General features: G+C 34.6%; 1 protein-coding gene across 1 annotated transcript in view; it reads left to right on the top strand.

The window, feature by feature from the left end:
* Positions 1-4,067: 4,067 nt before the first annotated feature.
* The window catches only part of LOC311280990 (adhesion G-protein coupled receptor G6-like), a 54,580-nt gene continuing 41,846 nt past the window's right edge, over positions 4,068-16,801 (top strand). Inside the window, exons 1-6 of the mRNA XM_084393610.1 lie at positions 4,068-4,294; positions 4,547-4,615; positions 12,027-12,113; positions 12,233-12,370; positions 12,660-12,752; positions 13,403-13,471. Of these exons, the coding sequence (XP_084249736.1) occupies positions 4,231-4,294; positions 4,547-4,615; positions 12,027-12,113; positions 12,233-12,370; positions 12,660-12,752; positions 13,403-13,471 (520 nt within the window). The 5' untranslated portion in view covers positions 4,068-4,230. The remainder of the gene's footprint in view (positions 4,295-4,546; positions 4,616-12,026; positions 12,114-12,232; positions 12,371-12,659; positions 12,753-13,402; positions 13,472-16,801) is intronic.

Raw genomic sequence — 16,801 nt, 5'->3', positions numbered from 1 at the left:
CAGTCAAATTTTGTGCTGCCTCCGGCTCTCGACAAAACTCGGAGAGGCAGTCACATGCTCAGATACGCTTTATCCAACGTGAAGGTTTCTCAAACCGTATAGTTTGCCGATATTGTGATGCGCAGATCGCAGTTATATCCGTGGATAATCCGCGAGTCGGGTGGGCCAAGTAATAAAAAAATAACATTACAATTAATCGAGGGTGGATAAGAGATGAATCATTATAATGTGTTGAGTTTAACCCCCTGGGGTCGGCTATCGCACCGGCGCGATAGGCTCGTTTTTTTCCGTATGAGTGCAAAAAATAAATAAAAAAAATATATAAATTTTTATCTTATATGCTTGTGTTATACATCAATCGATCCTGTTTAGTGTGTATTTTTTTTGTGTATGCTCATAATAAAAACAAAGTGTTGTGCTTTTCGCCAAATAAAGAAAAATAAACATGATGTGAGTTCTGCCTACTCTCTGTCAGTGTAGTCAATTCTGAAACGCGTCCGAAAATTAACTGTAACTCAGAGAATACTCAGTCAAACAGGCATACAGACACAGGCATGAAGCTTGAATTCTCTTCTTTTAAATGAAGTATTTTTTATAAAAAACAAATATTCACAGTTTATATAATATGTATGTAAAGAGAGAGATGTCAGTCGTTCTCATCTCAGCTAATTAAGTTTTAATGTGACTCCGCCTACGGAGACCGCGCTATACAAACGCAAATGTGAGGCGATGCATACAAGCCTGTGAAACGCCCACATCCGCTGGATAAGGCCGGTGACACACTGGATGCGTGGCGTAAGCGACTCAGCTGCGTGGCGTGTCCGTTTTTATTTCGGCTCCCATGTTAACAGTTTAGAGTTTGCACACTGCCTGTGTGAGACGCGCGTCTCAGGCGCGGCACGAGCCGCGTGGAAAACGTGTGCATACTAGAAATAGAACCGACGCCTATTTTTCACGCGACACGCAAGCGTCTTGGAAGCGTTTCCATGCAAAACTGAATAGGAAAATCTGTTAATTTGTCATTTTGACACGAATACATATTATAAATGTCCTTTTGATGTTTAAAAGTGTCTAGGTTTTGACATAAATGCAAATATAAATGTAATTTTACAAAATATGATCGATTTTCAAATACTGCTGTATTGAATGAACAGCTTTTAGCAAACTCTATTGCTATACTGAGATGAGGAATATATACTGTATGTGTTTTGTCAAAAATAAAGTCATCAACTAACTAATGAATCCTTTACTTTGAAATACGTATGATAAAATGTATACTTTAGTTTTGAAAGACGTTGACTAGTTTTGAAAAGATTATAAAGTATGTAAGTGCATGCATATATATATATATATATGTGTGTGTATATATGAAGAGTTAAGATGCAAAAGCCTCTAAATGCCATCTGAAATTTTCTCCTAGAATGATCATTTTTATGAAGCTTGTATATTTAAGTTAGCTATAGGTGACACACCTGAATGAATGGCTCATTAAGTATGCAGGGGCATTGTCTCACCAGGTGTGAACTACTAAATATGCATGATGCTGTTGGAGCGTTTACGCCCCATCCGCATATTGGCTTTCCAAACTAAAAGTGTTTCACAAAACTAAAATCAATGTATCGTTTTATGTGAATGATTAGGCAGGATGATTTTCACATCATTTTGAAGAAAAAACTCTAGGCGACGACATCCATTAGTCAAAAGTCTTATTGCCACATATTTAGTATGTGTTTTGTGGCCTTATTTCAGAAACTTTAATTTTTAGTTTTTTCAAAAAAGACTTTTCAAAATGACTTTTCTCTCATTCTCCAAGTCCGAAATCTCCACTTCAGTAGCACCGATATACACCAAACTTTCCAGTCTTGTACCTAGTTATATTATGAAGACATTTACAGAGGGATTTGAAAATATATTATTCCTAGCCTGATTTATATAACATTTTATTCCAAAAAACATGGCGAAAATCATTTTATTAAGGCTATTGACAGTATATCTGATTTACAGGATAACAAAAGTAGATATCCATAAATCCCTCTGTAATTTTTTCCCATCTAATATGTGAACACAATGAAAAAATCATTTTTAACCTGGCTTTATCCAATACTCAGATTTCGTTTTTTTTATATATGCAAATTAGCACATATTTAATTAGATATTGCCTAATTTGCATATTTAAACATTAAATTACAGAAAACTTGTAAGACATTTTTTTCTCATCTTAATGTAGGTAATCAACTGGGAAAGTTTCATGGTGATATCTGCTAGTTAAAAATTTTACCCTATTCACCTGTAGTGTCTCGCCTTAATAAAATTAGGGACGAAAATGCCCTTTATAAAGGTAAAACAATTATTCTGATAAAGTGTAATGAAACATTGACAATTTAAGTTTGAAGGGAGTAAAGCCTCTGTTTAGGCTATTAAGGAAATGTAATTTTGCCAAAAGAAGAACTTTCATTTTAAATAAATGTTCATTTTAAAGCAGCCTATTTCAGTGTGATATGTTACCATATTATCATGCTTAACACTGATAATTTTAAAAATTGTAATGTGATGATCAGATGCAGATATCAATCAAAGAATATCATAGGTTTGGGCGGTTGGCGGGTTGATTATTTATTTTTAACAGTGGATTCGGGTGACTTAAGCACACCAGATTAATGAATTTATCTTTAAAATGTTTTTTAAAAATTCTTCTGGGGGGCATTATTTATTTATAAATATTTATTTAAAAAATCTTTTTAAATTTTAATATTGATATTTTTAATTGTATTCTTTTTTTTATTGATTAGGCCGGTTATAATGGTGGTTATAATAATTAATTTGACAAAAAGCATTTGGCCGAAAGGCTTTTTTGTTTCAGTTTATAAATTATGCAGACAACTTTAATGATATCTGAAATGTACTGTATTTGAATTGGATGAAATTCAAATATGTTTCACCTATATTTTTTCCCAGGGTTTTTCCTCTTCCTGTATTACTACCACATTCATAATGATGTTGCAGGAAATTTCTCAGATGATCCAGAAAGCTTTCTAAGACTGATTTGTACAGTCGCTGTTTAAGGGGAAATGTTGTATTTTCATTAAAATCAGACCCATGAACAACATAAAGACAAATGTCACTTCTGAATGAGTGAGAACTCTTTAAAATGATTTATGTTCATAAAATGATGATCCTAAAAAGGCCAACTTTACTGAAATCACTCAAAATAAATGACAAATATCTGTGATGATCGTTACTGAAACCATCTGTTATTGTGGGAATATTAAATTATGCTGAATATTACTGATGTTAAATTTATTAAGTGTTATAATCCATGTTTAAACATATGCGTGTCAGAGAGAGACAAACTGCTGAAACTCTTTTAGAAAACAAATTGACATCTTCAGGATGAAAAAATTAGATTCAGATATTTGCATGATAATTTGATAAAACAACTTGATAAAACAACTTAATAAAAATCATGCACATGGATGTGGAACATATTTGGTTATTGAAAATGCAAGACACTGAAAGCACGGTCAAAATTAGCTAATGACTTCTGCATTATTTAATGAGGCTTTAATGTGTTATATCTCTGAGAGCCTCTCATGATTGTAATGAAAATAATACAATTTCTTCATCATGATGGACTTTCAGTGGCTCCAAAAACATTTACTGACTTTTTTCAAATTTGTAAATATGTCAATATCATTGATAAGGTGACAAAATATCACAGCAAGTGCCATTTATTGAAAGGAAAGAAAGAGACAAACTTTATAAACAATTAGGATTTCGTTTTTTCTGTTAAAGCCTTATTTGAATTTAACTATAGCAAAATAATCTAAATATTGTCTAATAAACATTAATTAAAGTGACGCTTTCATTGGAATCTTGTTTCTACTGTTATTAAATATAATTGTATAGCCTACATAGAACAAATGTTCTCTGTGAACAAATGTGACTTGATAAACTGGACCTGAATGTAAATTAATGCTGAAATTCACAGTTAAAGTCCAAAATAACAAGATTTGCATGTTTGCAAAGTAACTGTATGCCATTGTTCCAGCGGCTCTGAGCTGCGGATCATAATCATACGGCTTCATATGTGAACGGATGAAACTCTCTCTCCTCTTGGACTGTGGACTTAACATCTCAAGAATGTCAATATAAAATGCTTGAAGATTTATTACCTATATCTGTAGAAAAGAAAATTCAACTTTTGTGTCTCTCTCAGGCTGATTAAGAAGTATGTCTCGGGAAAAGCAGAATTTGCTGTGGCTGATGATCGTCTGTTGTGCTTCACGCCAGATAAGTATGTTGTTTAAAACAATAAAATGCATTTATCACCTTTAAAAGAAAGTCCATAATGCCAGTGAATATGTTGTTTGGTGAAAATTAGAAAACAAATACAAAGTTTGAGAAAGTGAATATAAAACAAATCACGTTCATTAATTTTGACTGTAAACGTGTGCATCTAAATTTTGCCACTTAATATAGAGTTTTACATCAGCATGTCATACTACATCATTAAATAATAGTTTTAATGTTGTGTTTGTTTGCGCAGGCTGCTCGAAAATACTACTAGTTGGTGACAATTTGGCAGATGCATGTTTCCGGGACTCGGGTAACACAGGTAGATGTGAAATATACACTGCTAACGTGACTGTAGGAATACTGTAAATTTATTATCTGAATGCTCTTGTGATGACTGGCAGCAAACTCATTTATATATATATATATATATATATACATACATACACACACACACATATACACAGGGTTTTTCCTGCATAGGGAATTATGAGGCGGCCGTCAAATTTCGTGCTGCCTTTTACTTTAATTTTCAACAATGTAATTCTCTTCAGGGAAAACCAATCAAGGAAAACATATCAGGGCTCGACAATAACGCTTGTCTGGGACCATAGACGTGTGTTTTTTTTTTCTTTTTTTTTTAAGGGAAAAGTGAGAGAGAATTGTACTACAGTACTTGCCCAACCGGACAAATGCCCTGATTAAAACAATTTTTATTATAAAAATAAAAAATAACTAGGGAATCAGCGTAAACGTGAGGATGATTCTGTTTTATTTCATTTAATGTAAGTGGCGATTGATAGCCTATAGTTGATAATAATATACCTAATGTACTGACGGTAACAATGTTGCGCTGTCGAGGCTCGCGCAGTTATTTATAACATATTATAGTTAAGAAACAATATATAGCCTAGGCTACAGACGGCCAGAGTGGTGTTTTCCTGAATGCCATCGAGATTGAAACCGAGACTGATTTCATAACAGTTCAATAAACAAATAGTTAAAATTAAGTCAAATACATTTAAGACGTAATGACTGTTTTTGTTCTGTTTCCGCAGCGAAAATAGTTCCAAACAAAGATCACAGCAGAACCATCGCGAATCTCACAGCAACACTCAGCCATGTTTCATTACTGAATGATTCAGCGTTTTGAACGAATCGGTTGAGTCAAAGATTCAATTACCCATTCATAAACTGCCTCATTCTGAATAAATCAGCCGTTTGAACGAATCATTTGAATGAATGACTCAATGACTCGCTCATTAAGACGGTCGCCTGCCGCCTCCTACTGGCGGTTTAGTTTCATAAAGTATCATTCTTTTCAACATTCCTTATATGTATATTCAAAAATATTTAAAATAATCTCATTTAAGGCGAGACACGGCAGGCAAAAACATTTTTTTTTTTTTTCACAGGTCAATTTTGAGATTTTGGGTTATTTGTCTTCAATAACATGTATTCTTTCAGACTTGTGCTGAAAAAAAGTCCAAAATACACATTTAGGTCTTTATTTTACCACACTTTGTCTGTTTGAGTGTGCAGATTTCACCTAAATTCGTCAAAAGTTGGCGTTCTAAATCATCCCGCTGCTCCGCGATCGCTGTGTCTGGTGCACCGTCATCACACACCGTTAGAAAGCTCTCTCCTTTTCAATGCTGTCGGATCCAAATATGGTCATTTCCTGTCTATCAGCAACAAATCATGAAAGTAAAACAGGTGATCTCATTGGCTGATGGCAATTTCTGACAACGTGATTCGTTCAGAATCGTCACGTGACGCGCTCGGACATTTCCGCGGTAGTTCGAAATGACGAAAGATATGCATGTAAAATTCTTTCAGAGAAGCCGAAAACAGTTGTCATTAGCTAGAAGACACAAGGGATTACCAACGAAGACAAAAGATGATGAAATGCCATCACATAGTGCATGGGTCTTCACTATTTTTTTCATGAGAGCCGCACTGATAGGACAAAGTCAGGAGAAGAGCCATACGTCGTCCTTTCAGTTTCGGTTCTCAATCGACCAAGTGTTTACATGTTCTCTCGATAAACCACCTCTTTCAATCCGATCGAAATCATTTGTAATAGAGCTGACTCTCTGAGTTTGTAATGGGTTGTTATAAAATATCTGTAGTGACTGGCTGCATGATATCGCCATATTTTTACATCCATGCGAGGCACAAATTAAAGCGGGCCGCATGAGGCTCGCGAGCCGCGCAATGACTAACCCCGACATAGTGCGTCGATGCGTTACGAACAAGCTGTAACATTTTGAACACATCTAAATGTAAGACACATCACATTTCAAAGCACTTAAAACCCACGAGCCAAATCCTGAAAACAGTCCCCTCAGTCAGATGATGGTGACGCTAACCAGAACTCAACAGAACAAAACTAATTATGAATCATTCAAAATATCAATATTTAGAACATTGGAGAAAGCAAACAAAGTAGACTAAATTGTTATTTGACAGAATATCTGCACACTGTCAGAGAACAAGAGATGGATCCTGACTAAATACAGGCTCAGTGACCACCAACTGGGTCAGACAGAGATGCACTTCCTCCTCCACTGGGAAAAAATATCTTCACTAAGTCATTTACACCTTGGACAAATAGCCAAATGAATAAAACTTCCCAAAGTTGAATCTGCCTGAGGGACTGTGATATACCAGTATTTAGTTTTTCCATTCCACCTGTGTGATGGACTGCTGATGTGTTGTTTTGGATGTTATGATCAGTGATGAATGAAGCAATAATGAGTTTTGGATGTTAAACAGTGTGATGCATGGATTTTACTTGGACCTAAAGCATATTTTGTCTGTAATTCATGGCTTTCAATAGGAATTAGTGGAATTTTGCCATAAAAATCTTTAAAGGCCTCTTTCTCAAAATGAGTTTTTTCCTCACACTCCTAGTGACAATTTTCCACTTCTGTAGCACCTATATACACCAAACTTTACAGTCGTATTCCTAACTATATTGTAGGGATGGGACGATTACCGGTTTCACTATAAACCACGATAAAATGTACTGACGGTTAGTAATATCGTTTCAAATTTAATTATCATTAAAACCGTGTTTGATTATCGCAATTTTAGATCCTGTTCAGCCAGCAACAGTCTGACGCAGGCGCAGCGCGCAATGTTATTTTTTTATTCGAGAAGGAATTGCGGAAGGCAGTGACCGTGCTCTGCAGATTTTTCAGCCTTTTAAAAGAACCAATTCTGAGGTGTGGTCATATTTTGGCTTTAACAAAAGTCCTGAGGGAAACTTAATCGAGGATGGTCATCCTGTCAGCAGAACATGCACAAGAAAAAGTCGCTGCAATTAGGGATGTCCCGATCCGATCCACGGCATCGGTATCGTGCCGATACTGGCCCAAAATGCTAGATGGGATATCGGAGGGGAGAAAAAAAATGTATCCGATACCTATGATCCGATACCCATTAGGGGTGGAACGGTACGTACTCGTACTGAACGTACATTTGGGGCATGGATTTTAAAATAAATAAATCTTGCGTGCACATTAATTAATGTAATACGGAACTAACGTTACTGTAGATACGCGCATATGCGGGTTCTTTAGGGACACCTAATCTGTAGCCCGCCTTAGCTCTGAACGCGCATCTATATCGCTTCAAACGCTCACTTTATCATTATACGCGCACGGCGCGTCCTATTCGCTTTGGACGCGCGAATGGATTCAAACTGTTCAAACATCGAACTAGATGCGATAGACGCAAATTTGACGCTCTATTCGCGTTTGGCGTGAACGCAGCAAAATGAACAGGCTGCGATGTCAAGATTGCAATGCTGGAGTGTGTGTGTGTGTGTGTCAGAGAGAGAGAGGCACGGGCGCGATCGAACAGTGGAAACGAAACATAAAAACATACTCCGTCATTTTCATACAGGACATAATTAAAACTGCAAAAAGTGTTTAGCCTACTTATATTTGTGTAAAACACAACATTGTGCTTTTGTCAAACTGTAAACTCTTGTCAAACTGTAACTGTCACCCAACCAAAATCACACAAAACAGAGCACTAATCTGTTTATTTTTAAGTTACACATTCTACATTGAATAAAAAAGAAAATCAAATGTGTTTTTTAAAAAGTAGTATTATTTTATACAGAAATAAATTATTTATAATTCAGATGAGAATAAAGTTAAAGTTACTTAAAATTTTAAGGAAACAAATATATTGATCTGAAATATAGCAAATTAATGTTAAATTCATTCAGGTTACCAAACATATCTCAAGGTCTTTTGAATAAAGGCTGGCAGTCTTTCATTATCAACTGTTGTTGTGGACTATATACTGGAGAAGTATTTGTTCTCCATTTGAGTGAGATGTTTTTATGTGGCTAATTGAGCAAAGTGCTTCCATTATATTTTATTATTATTAGTATTAGTTCAAGAATAAAATAAAAATATCGGATTGATATCGGTATCGGCAAATAGCCAAAGCTGCGGTATCGGCATCGGTATCGGTATCGGAAGTGAAAAAGTGGTATTGGGACATCCCTAGCTGCAATAGGGGGAAACTTCAGATCTGCCGAGTCGTCTTGTGTGACCATTACCCTTGACCTCAATGCCAAAACTACGTCTGGGAAATAATTGGGCATAAAATGTTGTTTTAAGTTAAACTATTTTATATCAATCACTTGAAATAAATGTGAAGCTTCCGCAAAGAAAAGTTCGCAGCAAGTGGCTTTGAGCCAAAGACGAACGAACAAGTTCAAACAAGACTATTAAGAGTGACATTTAAGGGATAGGCCTAATAATTTATATTCATTATACACTTATTACACCGTTTTTTTTTTTTTTTACCACATAATTACGGGGACATTGAATTGAGATTAATGTTTTAAATCTTACCTGTTTATAAATCCATTATGTACAGCGTACAAAACAATCGTTCAGACAAGATGATAACAACAATATTATCAAACTCTGTAAACAATAAATCAACTCTGATTTAATTTTCAATACAATTAAAAACGGAGATGCAAGACGGCAAGTTGTATTTGAATGAAACGAGAGAGCGCGTCCGTTGCGATACATGGTGTAACGTCTGTCAGAGAGTTTGAAGTCTGCCCAGATGAAGAATAGAAGACAGTGCAAATGAACTGGTAGTTCCACGAGACTTTTATAGATGTTTTCTCTCAGTTAAGCACACTCTTCACATACATGTCGAAGAGCGAATGTTAAAAGGGAAAAGAAAACACTCTAAAACACGCTACAAATCAAAGTGGAAGTAAACACATTATAATAAAACAACGGCAAAGAGTATAGAAGCACAAGAGGCGAAACTCAATAGAACGCCCCATAGCAACAGTTGCCCCCATGACTTGACGGCGCGGCCGCCATTATGGACTGAAAACTGAAGGAAAACGCCGAAAAATAAAGGGAGTCAATGGCACTGAAAAACTTAAAATAACAAAAACTTAACATAGCTTAATTTTTTCTGGCCGTCATATCTAAATATGAAAACAATTTAAAATACATTAATGAGGATGACCGACGTTAAATGACGTTAAATGACAGAAAATATACGTATATGTGTTGGTTAGGAAAATAGTATTTTGGGACAAAATATTACTATAGAAGTACTATAAGACTACTATAGAAATACTATAGCGGCTCTAGGATATTATAGAGGTATTACAGAACATAACATAGCCTGCTGCTGTGATGTTCTGTATAGCCTCTCTATAATATTTTTAAGCTGCTATAGTAGTCTTCTCGTACTTATGTAGTATGTCCCAAATTACTATAGTATTCCTATAAGATTACTATAATATTTTGTCCCAAAATACTATAAATATGAAAACAATAATAATAAAAAACATTTATTTTGTCCCAAAATACTATAAGATTCCTTAGTACTTTTTAGTAAGGGTATCCCCACCGAATCGGCTTCATTAGCCTACCACTTACGGTTTGCAAAGATACAATTATAAAATTACTGCAAAACTTTAATCTATTAATATTTATGTTCTATTATGCATTTTCCTTGTTATATGACTAACAGAAATTCATGAAATAATATATGCTCGCTTGTCTATAGGCAGATACACAGTAATTAGATATAAGTAATAAGATAGTTATTCAAATGTTGATTTTGAAATTAGTAAACATCACCATATATATGATTTGGATTTTTTTTTATAAATGAACATTTCTAAAGACAGTTAATATTTTACACTGTGAACGTTTCAATGGCAAGAAAAAAAAAACTATGAATGTCCTATTACAGGCGGAAAGGTACAAAAAAGATGTGCAATCCAGCAAGTGCACACATGAACTAATAACACCTACTAAAATGGATTTTGCCATTGACTGGCGCTAACGATTCCAGCAGCTTTCAGTCCATAATGGCGGATTCGCCTCCGCAGCGCCATCTACAGACTGTTACCCATAACACAACAGAGTTTCGCCTCTTGGGCTTCTATACTCTTTGACAACGGTCAGCAGTAGAGCAGTCATCTTCCTCTTTGCGTGATCAATCTCACTCTCACTTTGCGTGCACGCTCACATAAAAACAGCATGCATACAATAACGTACGCCATAGAAGAAGTTATCTTAAAGGCACATCCACATTCATGTCATGAAAACTTAACACTAGGTGGCCGTTACAATGGATGTGCGAGGTGTTATAATGCGTTGCTATTGACGACCGTCATTATAAGGAAGGAAATGCTTTAAAAAGTGCATAGAGCTGCTTGTTTTATTTGTTGTTTGTTGATTTTCAAATATAAAACTTGTCGAATTGTCTTCAGTGTGAGCATCAACTCTTTTTGAACACTTTCATCTCGTTTTAACAAAACCATGATAATATTGATAATCGCGATAATTTTGGTCACTATAATCGTGATATTAAATTTTCATACCGTCCCATCCCTACTATATTGTGAAGGTTTGACCAGAGGGATTTGTTGATATATCATTCTTGGCCTGATTTATATGACATTGTATGCCTAAAAATAGGGCGGAAATCAATTTAAGGCTATTGGCAGTATTTTCTGATTTACAGGGTAACAAAAGGAGATATTCATTATCCCCTCTGATAATGTCTTTTCATTGAATATATCAACAAAATGCAAAAATAATTTTGAACCTTGTTTTTTTTCAATGGTCAGATTTGTCACTTCAAAATATATGCAAATTAACGCATATTTAATTAGATATAGCCTCATTAGCATATTTAAAAATAAAATGACAGAAAACTTGCAATGCATTTTTTTCTCCTATTCATGTGAGTAATCAACTGGTAAAGTTTGATGGTGATATCTGTAAGTTAACAATTTTACCCTATTCACCTGTAGTGTCTCGCCTTAATACAGTATAATTTTTCGATGTAAATTATTTAATTTGATTGATAACAGCCTAGTGTCTTATTTTAATTGAATATATTGATAAAATTTAAGAATTTGAAATGAAAGATGGAGCACATTTAATAAAATTAGGGGGAAAATGCCCTTTATACAGGTACATTATTAGGATTTTACCACCTCCGCCTCGTTTTGAGACAGGAAAAACCCTGTGTGTGTGTGTGTATATATATATATATATATATATATATATATATATATATATATATATATATATATATATATATATACACATACATACATACATATATATATGCATATATACATACACACACACACACACACACACACACACACAAAGTATATATAAAATGTTATATTCTTTTTTTTATCACAGATATTAAACTGAAATGTCCATCAGGTTGTGAAGAAGAAATTAATAATGTTTGCACAGTGAGTGTCAAAATGAACACATTTTGTCTGGGTAAAAACATTTATTTATTTAATATATATTTTTTAATTTTAACTGTTCTTGAGATCTAAACTCGTATTTTAAAAAGTATTTTGTTTTAACAATTATAAAATGTTTTATCTGGTTTCCAGGGCGCTGCGAAACACATGGCGAACAAAGTTTCAACATAACAAATTATGGAGGGAAATATGAAGTAAGAATGAATAAAACAAGTGCAGGCATAAAGCTGTGGTTTTTGCCAAATGGATCACAGTCAGTCAAAAATTCAGGTGTGTTTTGTCCTAAATTTGATGAAAATGTTAGTGTTGCCATGATTGATCATTAATATCAGTGATGATGAAGTTACCACTGTTGGTCAATCAATGCAAAACAAAAACAGATCCTAACACACCTAAGACAAACTGTTTGAATGGAGTCTGTATGTTAATTGTTTTCCAAGCACAGTAATGTGTTTGAGTTTGGAAGAGCAGATCATGGTAAAACCACTGACAATTTTAGACTAGTGGTAATATTGAGCGAGTTTTGTAATCATTCTTTACACTTCTGCTGGACCATTAGGAAAACCTACTTACCAGATACAGGAAAGCACCTGTACCACCTCCAGCCCCACCTGCACATCCATCTGCAAATCAAACCCCCCCCGCAAAAAAGGTAAGATTTTGTCCACTTTTTAAATTTTTAAATTATAATTTTTTTGATGTCAGTTTATCTCTTCATTCAGGGCAGAACAGTGGTTATTTAACAGGACAGGTGTAACTTATCATTATGGGAATGTGTCTGTGCTGATATCTGATATCTATATATAATGTTTTTATGTGCATTATTTAATTTATGTAATTTTCCTGTGCTATGTATCTCCTGGCAATAAATAGAAAATATAAAAGGAAAAAAAATATCAAGGCGTACTGTATGCAATTATGATGTGGTAGTTTGGTCTGTGCAGATTATCAAATCAGCTTTCCCGACACCTCTCCCATCTGTCGGACAAACATGTGTCGAGCTGCTCAAACAAACTGATCAATATTTTACAAATGTTTTAAAAGCATCACAATATTTCACTCTTCAGGAACTTAATCAATGACTGACTCTGAACATTAATCTACCATCTGTGGTCAGACATGTAAATGATATTATGCTACACTACACAAATCTCTTTTGTGTTTCATTCCTGTTGCTCTTTTGTTACTTTCCTGGTTGTCTCTGATAAGTATTCAATGCACAAGTTTTACTGTTTGTAACTCATACAGCTACAGTATGTTTTGATAATTATGCTAAATTGTGTGTTGTCTTGGTCTCTTCAGATTGTCTGATCCCTTCTGTTAATCCTAAGAGGACATGTAAAAAAGCTACATATGACGATACATGCAACAGTAAGTCTGTGTCTTAAGATTTATAAACTATTTTTTCAGTAGCCTGTTGGTTCTTTCACGGTCATACAGCAAACTCAGCATATTATAAAGTAAAATTACACAATAAACTTAGTTATCCATGCAGCCTACATGCTATAGAGTACAATTAGTGCCTGCCCAGTTTTTCAGCAGCACTGGTTCCAGAAGTATTTTTCCATTAATTTCTCTCATAGGATTTTTTTTTTTAAAAAGTCTTTGTTAAAGAGTTATAGGCCATGAGCCAAACTGACCAGCTACGAAGTGAATCATAAAATTACAAAATATGATTAGATGCAAAAAAAGTGTTTGAAACATCAACAAAAAATACAAAGATACAAGACTGTGTGCTCAACGGCTTTAGTGAGGGGAAGAACTACAATCCCATGAAGGGAGGCTGTCAACTAGGGCTGCGAGATTAATCACAATTTACATGAAATTGCACTTAAATCGAGTTGGCTTATCACGATTTTGAAATCACAAAGGCTGCAATTATTTTTTTATGCGCAGCTTATCATTGATGATCGGCTCTGTAAACACTGCTCCATCTGAAAGCACTGTGATTTTGAGTCACTTATAAAATGCATTTGAAAAAGCAACACACGTCAAACATCTTTTATAGAAGAATTCATGAACCTCTTGTCCAACAAAAGACAACATTTAATAACATCCTTTTACTCCAAACTCACTTTATACCGACAGGTCTGTCATGACAACTCTCGGAGTGATTGGCATGGTAATGAGTATGACAATGTTGTATGTTTGGTCTTGGTCGGAATAGATCTGCTACACTGCTGCGGCAGAGCAAGTACGGGACTTGCTACTGCCAATGCACAACACGCTGCTGTGAGCAAGAAAGACATGCTGCTGCTGTACAATATAGCATACATGAATTACAGAGCAGGTGACATGGTATTTGACAAAACAATACAAGCCGAGTGTACTGTACGTCAGAAAATCCCTCCAGCAGATCTACCGTCAAAACATATATTGCTGTTTCTCCGAAGAGCCATAGGAATGTGTGAATACTATCTTTGTGTGCCTGGCCCTTTAGTTTTGAGAATGATAACAGGGTACCCCCAGGATCCTCCAACTTAAATTCAAGGCTTTTTAAGACCTTTTTAATACCATTTCAAATGAAATTCAATGCCAACTTCGTACCAATTCCGACAGAAGTATGAGGGGAAAATGTCAAATCTGTATACATTTTAAACCCTAAAAAATAATTATGTACAAGTAGACTATTTGAATTAAATAAAACATTTTATTTAAATTATCAGTCATATTTAATACATACGCAGCGGCATTGTAGCGTGCACGTGTGTAGGCCAATGTTAATTTTGGCAGCCATTTTTGATTTAGTCTTACTCTTCATCTTCAGACGAAAATGCTTATTGGTCTTAGTCACATTTGAGTCATTCTGCCTTTCATAGTTTTAGTTGACGAAATGTGTTTGCATTTTTTGTCAACTTTTAGTCATTACTTTTAGTCAAACTGCAGTTACTTTAATTTTGGTAACTATTTTATATGTAGTCTTTAGACAGAAAATGTCATAATTATTCTCTCTAGGCCAATTCGATTAAGCTTATGAGAAATTAAAATTAAGCTAACAGGCTGTATTGACATTGCACTCTTTAGCAGTAGCACTTGTGCAATTCTACGTGCCGTACACGGAAAAATTCCTCTTCCACGACTGCAGTCACATCTTTCCATTAAGGGACAATATTTGCCCCATTTAATCGATTTTTCCATTTCATTTTTCACCTTTATAATACTTTTAAAAATAAATAATGCTTTAAATAAAACAATGTTCAATAAACGTAAAAAAAAAACGTTTAATATTAATAAAAATATGATATTAAAATCCCCAGTAGGTGGCGGAAACTCATTGTCTTTGTCAAAGCCACAGATTTTGTTGCAAAATAGAGCAATAAGCCTGTTTAAAATTTAGTACATCACTTAATGTTACCCTTTTTTTTTTTTTTTTTTTTACTGTTGTATAAAATCAATGTCACATATGAAATCGTGTGGATAGTTGGGAAACATTGCATTCTTGCTCGCATAATGATCAACATTAAAAACACTGCTGTATATCAGCCTGCATTTTGATCGCAGATTTAGTCGCACAAACAGCGCAAGCGGCTCGTGACAGATATTCTCAAATGAAGATTGTTCTAATTTTGTTACGGTATGAATTTAATCATAGAAAAGGCAAAAAAAAAATAAGACCTTTGTAACGAAATTCAAGCCTTTGTATACCAAATTCAAGGCTTTTAACCCTCTGAGGTCGGCAAACGCGCCCCCGCGTTTTGTTGGATTTTCTTAACATTGTAGCACTTTAAACTTAAATTACTCCGTCATTTATGGTCATACAGAAAAAAAGAAATATAAAAAAAGAATCTGTGATATTTCTACTTTTGTATGTGTCCACTTACAATCAAATCAAAACATTGTGCTTTTGAAAAATAAAGAAAATAAACAGGGTGTGCGTTCTGCCTCTCCGTCGCGGTGAACTTTTTTTTCTTGAGCACGTCTATAAACTGAAACAAAACTCAGCGAATACTTGTCACACATTTATGAGCCATATATCTTTATAATCATTTAAGTGTGTACTTTTAAATGATCGGATTCAAACTGAAAACAAATATTCTCTGTTTAAGTAATTTGTATAAAACCAACAAGATATCCAGCTTCTCAAACGCTTCCTAATTATTTTTAATTTGACCACGCCTACTCGCGCAAAAGATATTCACATGCAAATCTCCACATGGAGCGCGAACGCGCTCATTACCTCAAAAACAAAACACCAAAACACTTCATCAGTCTCTGCTTTTCGTCGAGATTGAAAGACGCGTCGTGAGCTTACATTGGCTTTACCCCAGAAGATGAACGCGATTTGAAGACAAGAAAGATAAGGTAAGAAATTCTTACATATTAGTTTATTGTTGCATAAATTTCACATTGCAGTTGAACTGTTGCTAGATATATGGTGACTATTATCATATTTAGATCCGTGTTTACTGTTACTGTGTTTGTGGATATCTGGTCAAACGTAGATATGTATGGTAACCATAATGTTTTATATTTGAGCACGATCGCGTTTGAATGTATCACATTTTGGATCGCGATCGCGTTTGAATGTATCATATTTTGGAAAAGCAAAACGCTCCAAACGGCTTCATGTTTTTACTATTATCTCATTTCATATCATCATAACGAATGGAAACATTTTAAGTAACATGATAATCAATATATTTTTCTCTAGCTTAGTTACTGAAATCTTTTGGAAGATTTATATAGGCTGCTATATTGTTA

The sequence above is a fragment of the Rutilus rutilus genome, assembly GCF_951802725.1.
Source record: "Rutilus rutilus genome assembly, chromosome: 21".
NCBI classification, from domain to species: Eukaryota; Metazoa; Chordata; class Actinopteri; order Cypriniformes; family Leuciscidae; genus Rutilus; species Rutilus rutilus.
The sequence above is the reverse complement of the archived record's forward strand: the minus strand, read 5'-3'. Positions and strand labels throughout refer to the sequence as shown.